The sequence below is a fragment of the Mastigoproctus giganteus genome, chromosome 1 (genome assembly GCF_048544385.1).
Source record: "Mastigoproctus giganteus isolate SK-2022 chromosome 1, ASM4854438v1, whole genome shotgun sequence".
Taxonomy (NCBI): domain Eukaryota; kingdom Metazoa; phylum Arthropoda; class Arachnida; order Uropygi; family Thelyphonidae; genus Mastigoproctus; species Mastigoproctus giganteus.
In genome coordinates this window covers 137,364,799-137,383,739 of record NC_143575.1, presented here as the reverse complement: position 1 = coordinate 137,383,739, position 18,941 = coordinate 137,364,799, and the positions used below count along the sequence as shown (strand labels likewise).

The 18,941-nt window shown below is 39.1% G+C and overlaps 1 protein-coding gene across 1 annotated transcript in view; it reads right to left on the bottom strand.

Moving 5' to 3' along the window:
• LOC150091155 (uncharacterized) overlaps positions 1–18,941 on the bottom strand; it is a 1,391,089-nt gene that overhangs the window by 413,141 nt on the left and 959,007 nt on the right. The window contains exon 27 of the mRNA XM_090374518.1: positions 12,278–12,367. Coding sequence (XP_090230644.1) covers positions 12,278–12,367 — 90 coding nt within the window. The remainder of the gene's footprint in view (positions 1–12,277; positions 12,368–18,941) is intronic.

The following is an 18,941-nucleotide window of genomic DNA, read 5'->3' as shown; positions in this document are numbered from 1 at the left end:
AGGGAACTCGGAGATAATTAACACTTGACACTAAAAAATATATATCCCGTTATAACTGTGTTGGGAGATAAGTTAGGGTTATAAACTGAAATTGAAATTTTATTTAAATTAAAGAAATATGACTCAGACCAGAGCAGCAAAACAAAAGGCTCAAGCTAATGGGAGTGTTGTGGCTCAGAGGACAACTGAGGGAGGCAGTTGCCTTCTGAATCACAGCCTTCTAAAATGCACTGCTTGCATGATGTTTGTGGAGCATTCAGGTACAGAACATGATATTGCCATGGGGGATGTCTTTGTGTGTGCGCGATGCAAGGAGTGTATCGAAATCAGGCAACAACTCAGCGTTCTTACGGGCCTATATGAGAGCTTGAAGGACAGGGTGGATGCCCTCGAAGGAACTAAATTGAGGGGCCCATCAAGCTCTCAGCTGCCCACATCAACGCCAGAGCTTGCACTTGGTCATCACGCAACACAGCGGCAACCCCCCAAGGCAGAATGTGCTGGTCCCAAAGGAACTAATAGTTGTTGGTGACTCTATTGTCAGGGAAACGGAGAACATGCTTTGTAAAAAGGATAGGTGGAACAGGACCAGCGTATGTCTGCCAGGGGCAAAGGTTGATGACGTTGTAGAGCAGATATCATCTTTTAAGGGCACAAAAGGTGATATAGTTGTACATGTTGGCACTAATGATATCAAGAGTAGAAGATCGGCAGAACTGCTTAACAAGTACAGGTCACTGTTGAAAAAAAGCCGTGAAATAGGGTTGAATTTGAAAGTGTCTGCAATTCTGCCCAGACACGATAGGAGGGAGTATATGATGAGAGCCTTGTCGATCAATTCGGCCCTGGAAAGATTGTGCAAGGCTCAAGGGGTAGAATTTTTTTCAGCCTGGACTGTACTTGTTAACAGGAGAGATTGCTTCTACAGGGATGGGATACACTTAAATAGAAAGGATGCAAGAATATTTGCTGATGCTATCGAGGCAGTGTTAGGTGGGTGGGAAAACTGCTAGCTTGGGGGGAGACAAAGACCATTAGATTAACAGTAGCCACCGGCAGAGGAGAAAGAGATTCTTACACTGCTTCTATTGGAATGAGCAGAAGCCTGAAAAACAAGATGCAGAATATTTCAGAGACTACTGGGAGTCACTGCGGTACAAGTAAACACATGGGTTGTGTTAGGGTAGCTAAGAATAGAAATAGGTGCATGTATACTTGTGTGTACACCAATGCTAGGAGTTTAGTAAATAAACTTGATGAATTTGAGGTATTGCTCAAAACATCAAAGGCAGATATCATTGGGATATCAGAGACATGGTGTCACACAGATATAAGGAATGCAGAACTGGAATTTGGGGAGTACAACGTGTACAGAAAGGATAGACTGGATAGGAAGGGAGGAGCGGTTATGCTATTAGTTAAGAAATACATAAAATCCAAGGAAGTGAAGCCAGTGGACATCGCTGGACAGGGCAGTGTCGAGTCAGTTTGGTGTAACATAAGCACTGGGAGATCAAAATTGAGAGTAGGAGTGTGCTATAGGCCTAATGACTCTGATGAGTACAATAAGAAACTGTACAGAGAAATAGAGTGGGCCAGTAAATCAGAGAGTCTTATAATGGGAGATTTTAATTTCCCAGAATTTGGGGGCTGGTCACTCGAACACTAGCAAGGCTTTTGTGGATTTATTGGATGATTGTTTTCTACATCAGCATGTTCGGGAGGCAACTACAGGGAGTAATACTCTTGATTTGATTATCAGTAGTGATTCTTCATGCATTACGAATGTGCAGATAGAGGAACCACTAGGTGGCAGTGATCACAGTGTGCTGAAGTGGGATTTACTCAAAGAGGTAACTACCATAAGGGGTAAATGGAAGAGTTATTGCTTTCGTAAAGGCGACTACGATGGACTGAGACAGTTTTAAATTCTATACAGTGTGACCAACTGATGATGTTACCAACAGCAAATTCAAAATGGTAAGCAGTCAAAGAACTTATCTTGGAAGCTACTAGGCTTTACATACCAACTAAGAAATATTGTTCAAGGTTTAGGCCTAAATGGATGTCAGATGAACTGATAAGGCATATGGCAGAGAAGAAACATGCATGGGATACATACAAATTAACACATGACACAGAAGCCTATGATAGATACAAGTTGATCTGTAACCAAGTTACAAAGGAGGTTAGGTAGGCGAAGGCAGATTACGAGAAATCTTTGTCAAGGGATGTAAAGAAAAACAGCAAAGAGTTCTTTACTTATGTAAACTCTAGAAGGAAGGGGATGAATCAGATTGGTCCACTTGATATCGATGGATCAACTGTTGATGATCCTGCTCAGGTAGCTAACAAACTAAATGAATATTTTGCATCGACATTCACACATGAGGAGTTATTTAGCGAGGGGAAAGCCAGATGTGTATTCAACTCTAGCAGAAAGCTAGAGAATCTTGTAATAACTGAGAGTAAAGTGGAGGAGAAATTATTGAAGATAAACACAAGAAAGGCACCTGGGGTGGATAGGATCTATCCAGGTATATTAAAGGAGGCAGCAGAGGAAGTAAGCGAACCCTTAGCCATAATTATAAGAGCTTCCTTGGACGCAGGGGAGGTACCCACAGACTGGAGATGTGCAAATGTGACCCCAATTCACAAAGGAGGATCAAAGGCTGACACAAGTAATTATAGACCTGTGAGTTTAACTTCTGTTCCAGGAAAATTAATGGAGGCACTAGTTAAAGAAGCACTGCAGGATCATTTAGACAAGACTTCAGTTATAGCTCGGACACAGCATGGTTTTGTTAAGGGAAGTCTTGCCTGACCAATTTGATTGGATACTATGATGCAGTCACAAAGGAACTGGATGCAGGGAATAACTTTGATATTATATACTTGGATCTTAGAAAAGCTTTTGATACTGGTGCACATGGAAGACTGCTGCACAAATTGGAGCAGCGTGACATTGGAGGCAAATTGCTGCTATGGATAAAGGGGTGGCTGAGGGGGAGAAGACAGAGAGTGGCAATCAATGGACACTTCTCGTCGTGGACTAATGTTATTAGTGGAGTCCCTCAGGGCTCAGTGTTGGGTCCATTATTGTTTTCTGTATTCATAAATGATATTGATGATGGTATATCAAGCTTAATGTCCAAGTTTGCAGACAATACAAAGGTAGGCAATGTTGTCAAGGACACTACTGACACTATGCTGCTGCAACAGGATCTGGAAAGGTTGACCAGATGGGCTGAGAGGTGGCTAATGAAGTTTAACAGTGACAAAGGTAAAGTACTACACATGGGAAACAGCAACCCCAGAGCAACGTATCAACTCTGTGGTACTACACTGACAGTGGTAGAGAATGAAAGGGACCTGGGAGTGGTTGTGCAGGCAGATATGAAGTTCTCTGAGCAGTGCAGACGGGCTGCAAGAGTAGCTCATGGTGCATTGTCCATGATATACAGGAATTTTTCTAGCAGTGATAAGGAGGTGATTATTCCCTTGTATAAGGCAATGGTCAGGCCACACCTAGAGTACTGTATACAGGTCTGGAGGCCTCGTTTCAAGAAGGATGTAGAGCTGCTGGAACGAGTACAGAGAAGGGCAACAAGATTAGTGAAGGGAACAAAGGGATGCTCTTACGAAGAAAGGCTTAAATTTTGCAAATTACAGTGTCTGGAGACTAGGCACTAGCGAGGTGATCTGATAGAGGTGTATAAAGCCTTGAATGGATTGAGCATGCTCAATGCTGATGGGATTCTTCCTCTCGCTCAGAATAATCACCTGAGAGGACATAAATTCAAATTGAGGAAAGACAGATGTAGGATAGACGTACGGAAATTTGCCTTTAGCCAGCGGGTGGTTGGTTGGTGGAACAGACTTCCATCCCTTGTCTTGGAAGTTGATAGCCTAAATAAGTTTAAGGTATATTTTGAACGAACAGAGGGGTGAAGTGGAAGTGTTTTTTTTTTTTTTTTCTGGCTGATGCTGCATAAGCTTGTTTTCTTGCATCAAATGCCTCTACTAATGCGGAACTGGAATTTGGGGAATACAATGTGTATAGAAAGGATAGACAGGACAGGAGGGGAGGAGGGGTTATGCTATTAATTAAGAAACACATAAAGTCAAAGGAAGTGAAGCCAGTCGGCATCGATGGACAGGGCAGTGTCGAGTCAGTTTGGTGTGACATAAGCATAGGGAAATCAAAATTGAGAGTAGGAGTGTGCTATAGGCCTAATGACTCTCATGAGTATAATAAGATATTGTACAGGGAAATAGAGTGGGCCAGTAAATCAGAGAGTCTTATAATGGGGATTTTAATTTCCCAGATATTGACTGGAATTTGTGGGTTGGTCACTCGCACACTAGCAAGGCTTTTGTGGATTTATTGGATGATTGTTTTCTACATCAGCATGTTCGTGAGGCAACAAGAGGGAGCAATACTCTTGATCTGATTATCAGTAGTGATTCTTCATGCATTAAGAATCTGCAGATAAATGAACCACTAGGTGGCAGTGATCACAGTGTGTTGAAGTGGGATTTACTCAAGGAGGTAACTACCATCAGAAGTAAAGGGAAGGGTTTTTGTTTTCGTAAAGGCGACTATGAGGTCTGAGACAGTATTTAAATTCTATACAGTGGGACCAACTGATGATGTTACCAACAGCAAACTCAAAATGGGAAGCATTCAAGGAACTAATCTTGGAGGCTACCAGGCTTTACATACCAACTAAGAAATATTGTTCAAAGTTTAGGCCTAAATGGTTGTCAGATGCTCTAATGAGACATGTGGCATAGAAGAAAAATGCATGGGATACATACAAATTAATGGGTGACATAGAAGCCTATGATAGATCTAAGTTGGTCTATAACCAAGTCACAAAGAAGATTAGCCAGGCAAAGGCAGACTACGAAAAATCCTTGGCAAAGGATGCAAAGAAAAACAGAAAAGAGTTCTTTACATATTTAAACTCAAGAAGGAAAGAGATGAATCAGATTGGTCCACTGGATATTGATGGTTCAACAGTTGAGGATCCTGCTCAGTGGCTAACAATCTAAACGAGTATTTTGCATCTACATTCACGCATGAGGAGTTATTCAGGAAGGAGAATGATGTAGGTAAAGTAAACATTGGCAGTGAGCTGGATGATTTTGTAATAACTGAGAGGAAAGTGGAGGAGAGATTGTTGAGGATAAACATAAAAAAGGCACCTGGGGTGGATGGGATCTATCCAGTTATATTAAAGGAGGCAGCAAAGGAAGTAAGCAAACCCCTAGCCATAATTATGAGAGCTTCTTTGGACTCAAGGGATGTACCCATAGACTGGAGATGTGCAAATGTAACCCCAATTCACAAAGGAGGATCAAAGGCTGACACAAGTAATTATAGACCTGTTAGTTTAACTTCTGTTCCAGGTAAATTAATGGAAGCACTGGTTAAAGAAGCACTGCAGGATCATCTAGACAAGAATTCAGTTATAGCTCAGACGCAGCATGGTTTTGTTAAGGGCAGGTCTTGCCTGACCAATTTGATTGGATATTATGATGTAGTCACAAAAGAACTGGATGCAGGGAATAACTTTGATATTATATATTTGAATCTTAGAAAGGCTTTTGATACTGTTGCACATGGAAGACTGCTGCACAAATTGGAGTAGTGTGGCACTGGAGGCAAATTGCTGCTATGGATAAGGGGATGGTTGAGGGGCAGAAGACAGAGAGTGGTAATCAATGGACACTGCTCAATGTGGACTAATGTTATTAGTGGAGTTCCTCAGGGTTCAGTGTTGGGTCCGTTGTTGTTTTCGGTGTTTATGAATGATATTGATGATGGGATATCAAGTTTAATGTCCAAGTTTGCAGATGATACAAAGGTTGGCAGGGCTGTTAAGGACACTACTGACGCTATGCTGCTGCAACAGGATCTGGAAAGGTTGAACAGATGGGCTGAGAGGTGGCAAATGAAGTTTAACATTGACAAATGTAAAGTACTACATATGGGAAACAGTAACCCCAGAGCAATGTATCAACTCTGCAGTACTACACTGACAGTGGTGGAGAATGAAAAGGACCTGGGGGTAATTGTGCAGGCAGATATGAAGTTCTCTGAGCAGTGCAGACGAGCTGCAAGAGTAGCTCATGGTGTCTTGTCAATGATATACAGGAATTTTTCTAGCAGGGATAAGGAGGTGATTATTCCCTTGTATAAGGCAATGGTTAGGCCACATCTTGAGTACTGTATACAGGTCTGGAGGCCTCATTTCAAGAAGGATGTAGAGCTGCTGGAACGGGTATAGAGAAGGGCAACAAGATTAGTGAATGGAACAAAGGGTTGCTCTTACGAAGAAAGGCTTAAGTTTTGCAAATTACAGAGTCTGGAGACTAGGCACCGGCGAGGTGATCTGATAGAGGTGTATAAGGCTTTGAATGGTTTGAGCATGCTCAATGCCAATGGCATTCTTCATCTTGCTCAGAATAATCACCTCAGAGGGCATAAATTCAAATTGAGGAAGGACGGATGGCAGATAGATGTGCGGAAATTTGCCTTTGGCCAGCGGGTGGTTGGTTGGTGGAACCGACTTCCATCACTTGATGTTGAAGTTGATAGCCTAAACAAATTTAAAGCTCAACTGGACAGGTATTTCGAACGAACGAAGGGTTGAAATGGGAGTGGTGTGTTTTTTTTTTTTTTTTTTTTTTTGGCTGATGCTGAATAAGCTTGCTTTCTTGCATCATATGCCTCTACTAATGCTAATGCTAATGATTAATTAAATCTTAGATATTATGAGTGTTGCAACAAAAGTCTCTGCAATTTCACTGTATAATTTGAGGCTTTATTTGAATTTAGTTGATGAAAATGTATCAGATTGTTTTTCTGTGTAGCTGGTGTATGGTATTTACACTTCAATTTGTCTTCTTTTTTTTTTTTTTTGAGAAGACAGACCATTGCCCACATCTTGTATATAAATTTGTTGTATCAGATCTTCTAGTTTGGAAGTTATCTGTATCCACTGATGTGTTTTCAATTTTCTTTGTGCTATTTGAATTTGAACTGTGGGATGTGGTAGAAATCACGGGAGGGAGTAATACTCGTCTCCCCCCCCAGTAAAGCTGCCAATTTTGCAGATTATGATCCACTGTCTCAACACGGCTTCACAACAAATTAAATTGCTTTTGTTCCTGGGAAGCCTGCGAACAATTACCTATGGCAGCGAGAAGACCAGTTCGATAGTAGAGAGTGCTAAGAATCATCGAACTAAATTTTTACTGGATGCAGGGAATAACTTTGATATTATATATTTGGATCTTAGAAAGGCTTTTGATACTGTTGCACATGGAAGACTGCTGCACAAATTGGAGAAGTGTGGCATTGGAGGCAAATTGCTGCTATGGATAAAGGGATGGTTGAGTGGCAGAAGACAGAGAGTGGTAATCAATGGACACTGCTCAACGTGGACTAATGTTATTAGTGGAGTTCCTCAGGGTTCAGTGTTGGGTCCATTGTTGTTTTCTGTATTTATAAATGATATTGATGATGGTGTATCAGGCTTAATGTCCAAGTTTGCAGACGATACCAAGGTTGGCAGGGTTGTTAAGGACACTACTGATACTATGCTGCTGCAACAGGACCTGGAAAGGTTGAGCAGATGGGCTGAGAGGTGGCAAATGAAGTTTAACATTGACAAATGTAAAGTACTACATATGGGAAACAGTAACCCCAGATCAACGTATCAACTCTGTGGTACTAGGCTGACAGTGGTAGAGAATGAAAAGGACCTGGGGGTAATTGTGCAGGCAGATATGAAGTTCTCTGAGCAGTGCAGACGAGCTGCAGGAGTAGCTCATGGTGTCTTGTCAATGATATACAGGAATTTTTCTAGCAGGGACAGGGATGTGATTATTCCCTTGTATAAGGCATTGGTCAGGCCACACCTTGAGTACTGTATACAGGTCTGGAGGCCTCATTTCAAGAAGGATGTAGAGCTGCTGGAACGAGTAGAGAGAAGGGCAACAAGATTAGTGAATGGAACAAAGGGTTGCTCTTACGAAGAAAGGCTTAAGTTGCAAATTACAGAGCCTGGAGACTAGGCATCGGCGAGGTGATCTGATAGAGGTGTATAAGGCTTTGAATGGCTTGAGCATGCTCAATGCCGATGGGATTCTTCCTCTTGCTCAGAATAATCAACTGAGAGGGCATAAATTCCAATTGAGGAAGGACAGATGTCGGATAGATGTGCAGAAATCTGCCTTTAGCCAGCGGGCAGTTGGTTTGTGGAATAGACTCCCATCGCTTGTTGTTGAAGTTGATAGCCTAAACAAATTTAAGGCTCAGCTGGACAGGTATTTCGAACGAACGGAGGGGTGAAATGGGAGTAGTGGTTGTTTTTTTTTTTTTTTTTTTTTTGGCTGATGATGAATAAGCTTGCTTTCTTGCATCATATGCCTCTACTAATGCTAATGCTAAATCAGGCTGACACTGGACTTTAGAACGCTTAACATCAGTATATGAATACAGACTCATGTCCAGAAGAACTATTACAAGAGCTGAAAAACATGAATTGGGACATCATCGGTTTATGTAAGATTCAAAGAAAAGGTGAAGATTTGAAACTAGAAGATGGACATTGGTTATACTACAAAGGAACAAATAATGGTGGTGGAATTAGGTTCCTGATCTACAACAGGCTAACAGATTTATCCATAAAAGTAGAAAGTAGTACAAAAGTATTACTGTGCTATAAAGTATTACTGTGCTATTAAGCTAAATAGTTGCTATTCTCTTCAAATTATTGAAGTTTATGCTCCTACATGAACTCAAACTACCACTATAAAACTGTGAGATTTTGATGCAAAAATTGGTAAGATCCAAAATTGGGAATGATCTGTTGGCCCATAAAGAACAACTGTAAAACGAGATGATAGGCGCAATCTACTAATTGAGTTTGCAGAGGAATAAAATTTGTTCATAAGGAATTCATTCTTCAAGAAAAAGACCCAATGAAAAGGGACATGGAAGTGCCCTCTTGGAAATACTAGTGAAATTAACTTCATACTGATAAACAATAAAACAATATTCACTGACTGCTGAGCCATGAACCATTTTAATGTTGGAAGTGACCAGCAAATATCAAAATATCATTCTGATATGCTGAGGGTTTATTTTTTTTCAGCCTGAGATTTTTCTTTTCTGAAGAGAATGGATGCAGTCCTGTGTCCCTTTCTTCCTCTGAAAAGAGTTTCAAAAATGATTATTCAGGCACTTGCTTGGTTACGATACCCATTCTTTCATGTACTGCCACAGGCAGTTAGGTTTTGTGCACTGATACTTTTCTGCTCAATTTTTGTAATGCTGAGCATAAGGGGGTACCAATATTGGAGTAGCAGCTGATAGAGTTTTCTGTACAGGTTTTTCAGAGTTCACTAAATAGAGGGTGATAGGCATAAATGACACTTTTAGTGGTATATTCATTTCCATTTGAGTACTAATGGAATATTCTTTGGAAACCTTTGCAACATATGTTGCCCTTAATGTTATTTACTGGTTTTACTGCTTTTCTTGGCTCCTTGTATGAAATGTTCAGCTCTGCCTTAAGTCTTCATATTTTGTTTCTTCCTTTCACGGCATGCTTATGAGCATGTGGAAAAGTGGCCCCTCGCATTTCGCCTCCCACATTTCGCCCCCGACACATTTCGCCTCCTGTAGATATTGAGTAGGCTACAGAAATGTAAATGAACACCTAATTTTTTAATAATTCTAATTTATTTTGTTTTAATAGAATAAATGCACGTTATTATTGTTTAAAACATTCCACAATTCGATGGCAAAAATGGGTAATTGCCAGCCTCTCCACTGTCTTCTTCCAATATATGCATCTTCAAAGTAGTTTGCAATCACCATAGCTTCAATGGGGAAGTCATCAGCTTCAACTAAATCTTCAAATGCTTGAATAACATTAGCAGGAGGAATAAATGCCAATGCCGGAATCATTCGGATCCAACGAGTAAATTTATGGTCTTATTCATATTGGACTTTTAAAACTTCATTCTGTACCTTTCGCCAAATGCTTTGGGAAAGATGAAAAAAACAACCAGTATTTACAACACCAGGAAATTCTTGTTGGAAGGCTTGCATGGCACTGTGTTCAAAATCTGTAATAAGTCCCTGGGATTGGTCAACAGGTTGTAGATTTTTAACTTCTTGAAGCAACTTGACGTATGTGGCATGAGTTTTGTTTGGCAGCAGTGTGTAGACCACTGGAATAACTGCATTGAATTGAACCACATGAATTGTATAAAGCTGCTGGAAATGCGTGGGTACTGTGCTAAAAGTTCCATCAGAAAACCACTCCTGGCTACACGCCAATAACTGAAGATTGTTACTAGTGGGAAAAATAAGCATGCGACACAGGAGCAGTTCGTTATCACCATTCTTCTCTTTCTTGGTGATTCCTTTCTACTTCTCTCTCTCTCTCAGGGTAACTTGGGAATGTTTTTTTTTTTTTTTTTTTTGGCTGGTGCAGCATAAGCCTCAGGCTTCCTTGCACCATATGGCTGATATACTAATAATGATAATAATAATAATACATCAAAAACTGTTGTACATTGCCATCGATGATAATTTCTTGATAATTTTGTGGAATTACTAGGTGCTGGAGATTACTCGGTAAAGCAGGAGTACCACTGTTGCATCGAACATGACGAATGGTTCGTTTAAGTGAATCCTTTTTAGGAAGTAATGGCGTGACATTGGCATGAGCCTCTGCAATTACTGATGCAACAATTTGCTGTAGCCGTTCGTTCGTCGTTGTTGCATATTGCCGTATTTGACCAATCAATTGCAATGCTTCCGACCTTGCAGTTTGAGCTGCATGATTATGTTTAGTTACGCCCTTTTGTTTAGTTATATTTAGAAGGCCCAGTTGTTTTCACAACTGGGCCTTCTAAATATAACTGTTTGGGCGTGTTTGGACAGAGGGTTTGGAAGGCCCAGTTGTGAAAACAACTGGGCCTTCCAAACCCTCTGTCCAAACACGCCCTTTGCAGGTGGAACATTTTTCACAAACCCAGATTCCATGTTTTTCATATAGAGTTCTCTTTGAAAACACGTAAATGTGGTTGTCATCATCTACCAATTTTCTTTTGCCTCTTATTGACGAAACACTTTTTGCCATTGTACACACAGGATTAATCAATCAAGATGCAAAAATAATATGCAGACACTGCACTTCCTGCGACGCTCAGCTTGTTCACGCGATGAGGTGGCGAAAACAGAAAATGCGCACTGTCCACTGCGTCAGGAAATGTGAGGAGAGCCAGATGCAGGAACTTTTATTGTTTGAATTTAGACAAATCAGAACAAGATTCACTTTTTACTCAAAAGACTCCTATAAGATTAGTCACTGTTCCGTCCCCCCATGTGCGTCACTAACCACATGACTATCGCCCTCGTGGTTGAGTATGTATTCTTTCCATTCCTTTCACAATGGAAAGAGAACCCTGAAGACATACAAAAGGAGAGAAATTAGTTTAAAGGCTATGTGACAATTTGTACACGAATGTAATTTTGAAAATTTGTTCGGAAAAGTTAGAGTTATTGGAAGTTCAGTTTGAGTAATCGAGAGAGTTTAACCTTGAATCTCCACTAAAGGAACTGGGACTTCAATAAAAATTTGAGTTATCGAGAATTGACTGTATTTACATTTTTGTAACCTACTCATTATCTACTGGGAGTAAAATGTTCCAGGGGCAAGATGCAAGGGGCTACTTTTCCGTAAAGCGCATCCTCACAGTGTGAGGATACAAGGGTACCACAGCAGGCCATTGTGAATGTCTATATTTCTGGAACATGGAGCACTTCAATGAGTTTGGAACATGTGGATGTACCATGCAGTTCAGATTTCACTATATTTCACTATTTAATAGCCAGCTTTGTTCTCATTAGGAGACACTAGTAATGATGAGGTTTCTAGTTGGGATTAGATTTCATCCTATGTACATTTGATTTGCAGCTGTCACTGCTTATGATGTTAGCTCTGAACAGATCTCATCTTCAGACACTTCAGGAAGATTCCATTCAGAGAACAGACCTTGGAGTTGAGTGTCTTGTTGGGTGTTACTGTAATTGGCAATCACTCAATAGAGGGGAAGCTCGAAGGAGCTGTTCCAAGCGTTTATCGCACTTGGTTTTGATGAGTATATCCCCAGAATGTAGGCATTTTACTCATTTAGGGGAGCCTTCTGACCCTTCAGAAAACAATATACAATTATGCAAACTTACCTTTAGAACCAGAGAGACCTGGTAAACCAGGTCTACCTGGAAAACCATCTTCACCTGGTGATCCCATGTCACCCATTTCTCCTTTTATACCTGAAAGAAAAGAAAATATCCATTAAAAATTATAACATCGCTTAGCAGTGCATAGGCAGTTAAACACCATAATGAATCATTCAAAAATGGAAATAACATTTCTTTTATTTTATTTTTTTAGATAATGTTCCTATATCACATCTATCGTTCAATAGCATTTTCAGATCTGATACTGTGTTCTATCAGATTTAGCATCCAATGGCAATTTCAGGGTATAAGTGTACTGGGTTGTTAAATTAACAAGAATATAGCTTTCTAGCTCTGTTGCAAATAGAACACAATCTGGCATATAACATCAATAGTTATATGCCAAATTGTGGGCTGTGCCACTCAAAACAGCAAGGTGGAAATACGACAGTAAGAAGGTAAATATATCTCAAAGGACGTAAACATATCCTTAAGGTAGATGAATGAGAAAAGTGTGCCTGACTAATTTATATTCTTGCAAGTGTGACTGCTTCCTTTTTATTCACATGGAAAATCTGGATGGCCAAGATTAGAAATCAGATTTAATCTGAGGGAGTTTATTGCCTTCTTGGTTTTGCCAAATGTTCTGTCAATAATTTAAAGTGGTATCAAATGGCTGTGTGAAGAATTTAGACACCAAATGAGCACTCTCATTACCAGGCAACCCAACATGGCTAGTAATCAAATAAAATTTGACAACTTGGATTACTTCACTTAGATTATCCATACTACAACCAACTTTGAATATGATTCAGTACCTAATGATCACCAATTATTTTATCTAATGATAACTCAATTTTAGAATCAAGTCAGGATGGATTACACTTTCTACAGAAATTAATGGTGGCTCATTTTTGAGTGGATATACGAAAACCACTTTCTGCTGTAATCCGACTGATAATTACTTGAAGTTTCTGCTTAATCATTCTCATATTCCAAAAGTGACATGTATGCTAAAGTACTCTCCATACAGGATAATATAAACGGTGGGTGGAACATTCTGTTTTATTGCACAGTTCCATCTGTTAATTAATACAAGTTAGATCTGATTGTTGATACGGATCTAGATCACAAACTATTGAATAGACCATTGCAGACGGGCAAAAGAGTTAGTTGGTGAATATAGAATGAGGTCAATAACAGAGCTTCAGTGATTAATATCAGATATCAACAATATTTTTCATAAAGTTGTTCTGTTTCTCCAGTGTCTGATCATCTCATAGGGGATTATGTACTTTAAAATCACAGATAATACCGAAGAGGAAAGGGCTTAGAAATTAGATTTTTAACCAACATATGCCACTAGGTATAAGTTGGTTAGTCATAAGGTAGAAAGGGAAAATTCTAATATTAAAATATAGAGATAGCTGAGTAGCAACAGATTTGTTTGTAGTCATATTGATTTTGAAGGAATATGGAAACTTCTCCAGGAGCTGTTGAAGTATTCTCCATGCATAGAAATATAAACAGTGGCTTTATAAAATATAAAATATTGTTTTATTGCAAATTTCCATTTGGTAGTATAAGTTAGGTTTGATTGTTGATGTGGGTCTAGATCACAAACTATTGAATACTACAATCTTTCCTGTGGATTACAGTGTTTCAGTGATGTAGTAACAGTAGGTATGAAATTATGTAGTTTCTGACAGATGGGAAAAAACTGCATTATAATGAACAAGGAGATCCTGAATGGCATAATAATTGCTATGATATTCTCTACAATTCCACTGAAGGAATCCTGACATTAGTTGGGTAAATTGAAGGCCACACTTTCAATTTGCTAAAATTAATTTGCATAATTAATTATGCAAATTAAGTGTGGTCTTCAATTTGCATAAATTGAAGACCACAATTGAAGTGTGGCCTACAATTTCCTTCCAAGAGGATTAATTTTATGATGATTAGATTTAGTTTTGGGAAATATGGTTTTCCTGTGACAGTCTCTTTCTCTGCAAAGAGATGAAGAATTGTCTTCTAGGTAAGCTTCTTCAGTATCTCCATACATGCAGAGTCGATTTTCTGAATAGCTTCAATCAGAAACTATACAGGGCAAAGAAGTGATTGGTGTATTAACAGCCATATTCGTCTTAAGATTATCACTGAGTAATGGTTCCTTTAATAACACTGTTCAACAAAAATAAACACTAAAGTGTGGCCTTCAATTTCCTTCCAAGAGGATTAATTTTATGATGATTAGATTTAGTTTGGGGAAATATGGTTTTCCTGTGACAGTCTCTTTTTCTGCAAAGAGATGAAGAAAAGTCTTCTAGGTAAGCTTCTTCAGTATCTCCATACATATAGAGTCAATTTTCTGAATAGCTTCAATCAGAAACTATACAGGGCAAAGAAGTGATTAGTGTATTAACAGCCATATTCATTTTAAGATTGTCACTGAGTAATGGTTCCTTTAATAACACTGTTCAACAAAAATATTCTTTGAATTTGTTTCCTTTCTTAAAAAAAGGCAAACTTTATTAATTTTGGGTCGAGAAAAACGAATATGACTTCAGAAATTTTTTATTAGCTCTAGTTTTTTAGATACAGTACTTTTGCTATTGTCTAAGAATATAGTAATTTCAGTAGTAGTCGGAGTGAAAAGTAATTTTAAAACAATCCCATATTTACATTTCCATGATACAACATAAATCACAGTTGTTTTTAATTAAAACGTTAAAAAACAAGAACACAAGAAAACTGCACAGGAACTGAAAGTACTTTCTCAAAATGTGGCCTATTGCAGTGCCTTCTTTTTACTTATTGCTTGTATTCCACTTCCAGGGCATCTCTTGTTACTGTCCAACAGTAGTCAGCAAGTATAGAAATGTTCCACCTACACGGATATCTTCTTTCCATTTCTGAAATGTCTTGATGGATTCGCTCACTGTTCTCGTCACTCACTACACCACAGATGTCAGGGAAGAAGTCCAGATGAGAGTCAAAAAAGTTGATTTTCGGTGACATATTGCAGCCTAATTTGTTCACAGTCTAAACAGTTTCCAGCTCTTTAGTTTCCCAGGAAGTCATGCACAACGCTTATAAAGGCTTCCCAAGCTGCGTTCTCATTACCCTGGAGGACTCGCTCAAAGTTTTCATCTTTTAAAAGTCCAAGAATTTGCAGACCAAAAAGATTCCTTCCTTAACCTTAGCATCACTCAACAGTGGAAATTGTCTTCTCAGCTACTTGAAAGCTTCTCCAGTTTGATGTGTAAAGGGGGCAGAAGAATTTTGCTTCGATGAACCAGAGGATTGTACTGGACATTTTTTTCCATGGGGCGCAGATTTTCCCTTATAGGCCAGACTTTTCTCTTGTAGTGTGAGGACCTAGCTCGACTATCTCACTCACACAGGAAACAGCAGTACTTCGTGTATCCCAACTGCATGACCAGCAGTATTGCAATCACCTTCAGGTCTCCACAGATCTGCCATTGGTGGTCTTTGTACTTCATTGTTTCCAGAATTAATTTCATATCCTCATGTGGACAGTAAAGTGTAAAAGTGTGTTAGTTGTCTGGCAGCACCGAGGTTTCCCTCATCTCCACATTATATTCTTTGCAAGTGATACAGAACTCTGTGGAGGCCAGAGATTTAAAAGGTGTGTGGGAAGTGGCTTGTTGTGTAGTGTTATGTCCTGTTGTTTCTCTGAACCATTTAGCTGTTGGGCCCCTATTGGAACCCACCATTGCCCACACTTTGCCATGAGGAGACAGGTCAGGCACCCAGTAGATTATTTAAGTACTCTGGCAGGCTCCACCACCTAATTTCCAAGGATTTCAGTGGCAAGACTTATATATATAAAAAGCGGAACGAACACTAGAATTTGGAAAGGCCAAAAGAGGTTTATGAGAAAGCAGCTGAATTTTTTGACACTGATTTGAATTTGGCGGCATTCTTAGGGGTGTACTCGGTCGGTTCAGTTAGAGTGCAGGGGAAGACTGGAGACAAACAGGTAGAAGGATGGGACAATAGAGTAGGCATCCCCAAAGAGGTTAGTGGGGACAAGCCCACCAGGGGAAGTATGGGGAAGGCAGGGAGGGGAGGAGACAGAGACCTGTCTCCTCTCTCCCCTTTAAGGGGTTTTAAGGGGAACCAGGTTAGAGTACCCAGTTCAGATTGTCAAATGGCGTGTTAACAGCAAAGCTGCAGTATGTCTTCATTGATGATTTGCCTTTAGCCAGCGGGTGGTTGGTTGGTGGAACAGACTTCCATCCCTTGTGGTGGAGGTTGATAGCCTAAATAAGTTTAAGGCTCAGCTAGACAGGTATTTTGAACGAACAGAGGGGTGAAGTGGAAGTGGGGTTTTTTTTTTTTGGCTGATGCTGCATAAGCTTGCTTTCTTGCATCAAATGCCTCTACTAATGCTAATGCTAAATGCTAATGATGGTTGTCAAGTCCATGTCTTGTCGAATCCGGCAGGAAGGTCAAACTACCCACCCCCCTCTGGGAGTGGAATATGTTAGCTGGCAGTGGGGAACACACCAAGTGAGGGGGGTGGGAGAGACACACACACATTTACTTCATTCATAATCTGCTTCACTCTACTTGCATTCTATTTTTATACTTTTTTTTTTTTTTATAGTTTAGAATATATACATATATATATTTTTTTTTTGTTAGGTTATATATATATATATACACAGTTGATTCCGGCTAATTGGGACACATCGGGACTAGTGCATTTTGGCCCGATTAAGCAGCTGCCCCAATTATCCAAAGTTTCATGTAAATAGTTAAAAATACAATGGATCCCCGCTTTATTGGTTCGCTGTACAATCAAATCACGTTACGATGGATTCACCATAGAAATGTTGGAGAACATTGCTATGGTGAGCAATGTTGGAGAACACAAAGCAATGTTAGAGAACCAAGTATAAAGTTGATAGATCGCTGTCCAGAGTGTTTATATCATTTGAAGCAACCACGTGTGATGGGGAGGAAGTGGAATCGTCAAAGTGAAATGTCCCATGTTATGGGAAGAAGGTAAATAAACAAATGAGGCACAGTGCCAGCAGAGGGAGCATGTTGTTTATATCTAAGTTGTAGTTTATAAGTTTTTGAATTTTATAATGTTTACTGCTTTTTTAAAATGATGGTAAAGGAATGTTGTAGGAAAATTACGGAAAACAGTTCAATTTTTGCAATTTGTGCAATAATTTCCCTACAGCATTCCTTTACCATGATTTCAAAAAAGCGGTAAACATTAAAAAATTAAAAAAAAACTTATAAATTACAACTTAGATATAAACAACATACTTACTGTTTGATTACATATTACTTTCAGGCTTGTACATAATGTATAGTCATATATCCCCTAGCCTCTGTCATGTCTCACAGTGTAGAAAGCTTGTGCCCACGGATTGGCAATACATGGGGGTATCGTGTTCTGCTATGTCGGTTTTTTTTTTTTTTTTTACTCTTTTCTTTTTGGTCTCTGTCAGGTCGGCTATGATTTATACATTTCACATGTATACATCATAACAGAAACAGAGACCCTGCTTATTGTTGTGGCTCCTATGGTTTTGGCTGCCAACCCTTTGAAGAAGTAGTTAAAGCTTCAGGACCCACTACTTTAGGTAACATTGTTGTTATCTTCATTATTATTTCTATTTTTATGTCAATCAATTTATTTCAGGTTATCTCCTTCACCTTTACAGGCCTTCTCAATTTTCCATGGTAATTACAATTGACAGGTTAACATCCCTTCCCTATACACTGAATATAAACATCTGTCTATATTTCATTATGGTTGCCAGGTTTCTCTACTGTAACTAGGTACCTGGATCCATAACACAGTTTAATATTTTTGATTTAATACTTTGTTTGCTTACTTTGTCATTCAGTAACTTAATTATTTTTATCAATATTATATATATATATATAAGAGATATTTACTTTTATTTCAAACTATATAGCTTAAGAAAAAGATGTAACCATAACCTACAAAGAGCCCTAACCGTCTCAATATACAGCAAAGTCATACTAATTCCAATATTTACAAAATAAACAATCAATATTACCATAATGTCATTACTGAATAAGGCTTACATCAAAAGGCACATCAACAGGGGCTAGCGCCTCTCAATATATGCCATCAATAACAACATGAGCTATCTGTTTCTGCTAGTTACATGCCAGCCTCACCATATTCATATATACTAAATATAGTATATATAATAGCTTTAAGATTAAATTTAAGTGGCTAAAGTCACCAAAATAAATATGAAACTAGTAATATAAAATTAGAACAGCAGACTGGTAAAATATAACTGCTAGCCCTACAGATTGCCAAACTCTTAAACATTAATGGAATATTTACACAAGTATTTCTGTTTCCATAGCAAAATGGAGAGGAGGAAAGAAAGAATAGTAAGGGCATAAGCCCAAAAATTAGGCTAAAGAAATAGGCAACAAGTATAGCAGTAGTACCTCAATCTCCATCGAATTACTCTAATAGATTTTGAGGCATAAGATACAAGAGTTAGAGAGCATAAAGATAAAAGGTAGAGGTAAAGACAGCAAACTACTTCGGAAATTTACCAGGGGTGTAAATCCCCATCCCTTAGCAGGGTTCCTGGTAATTAGATGTGTAAAGAAGCTTGTACTAATCCAA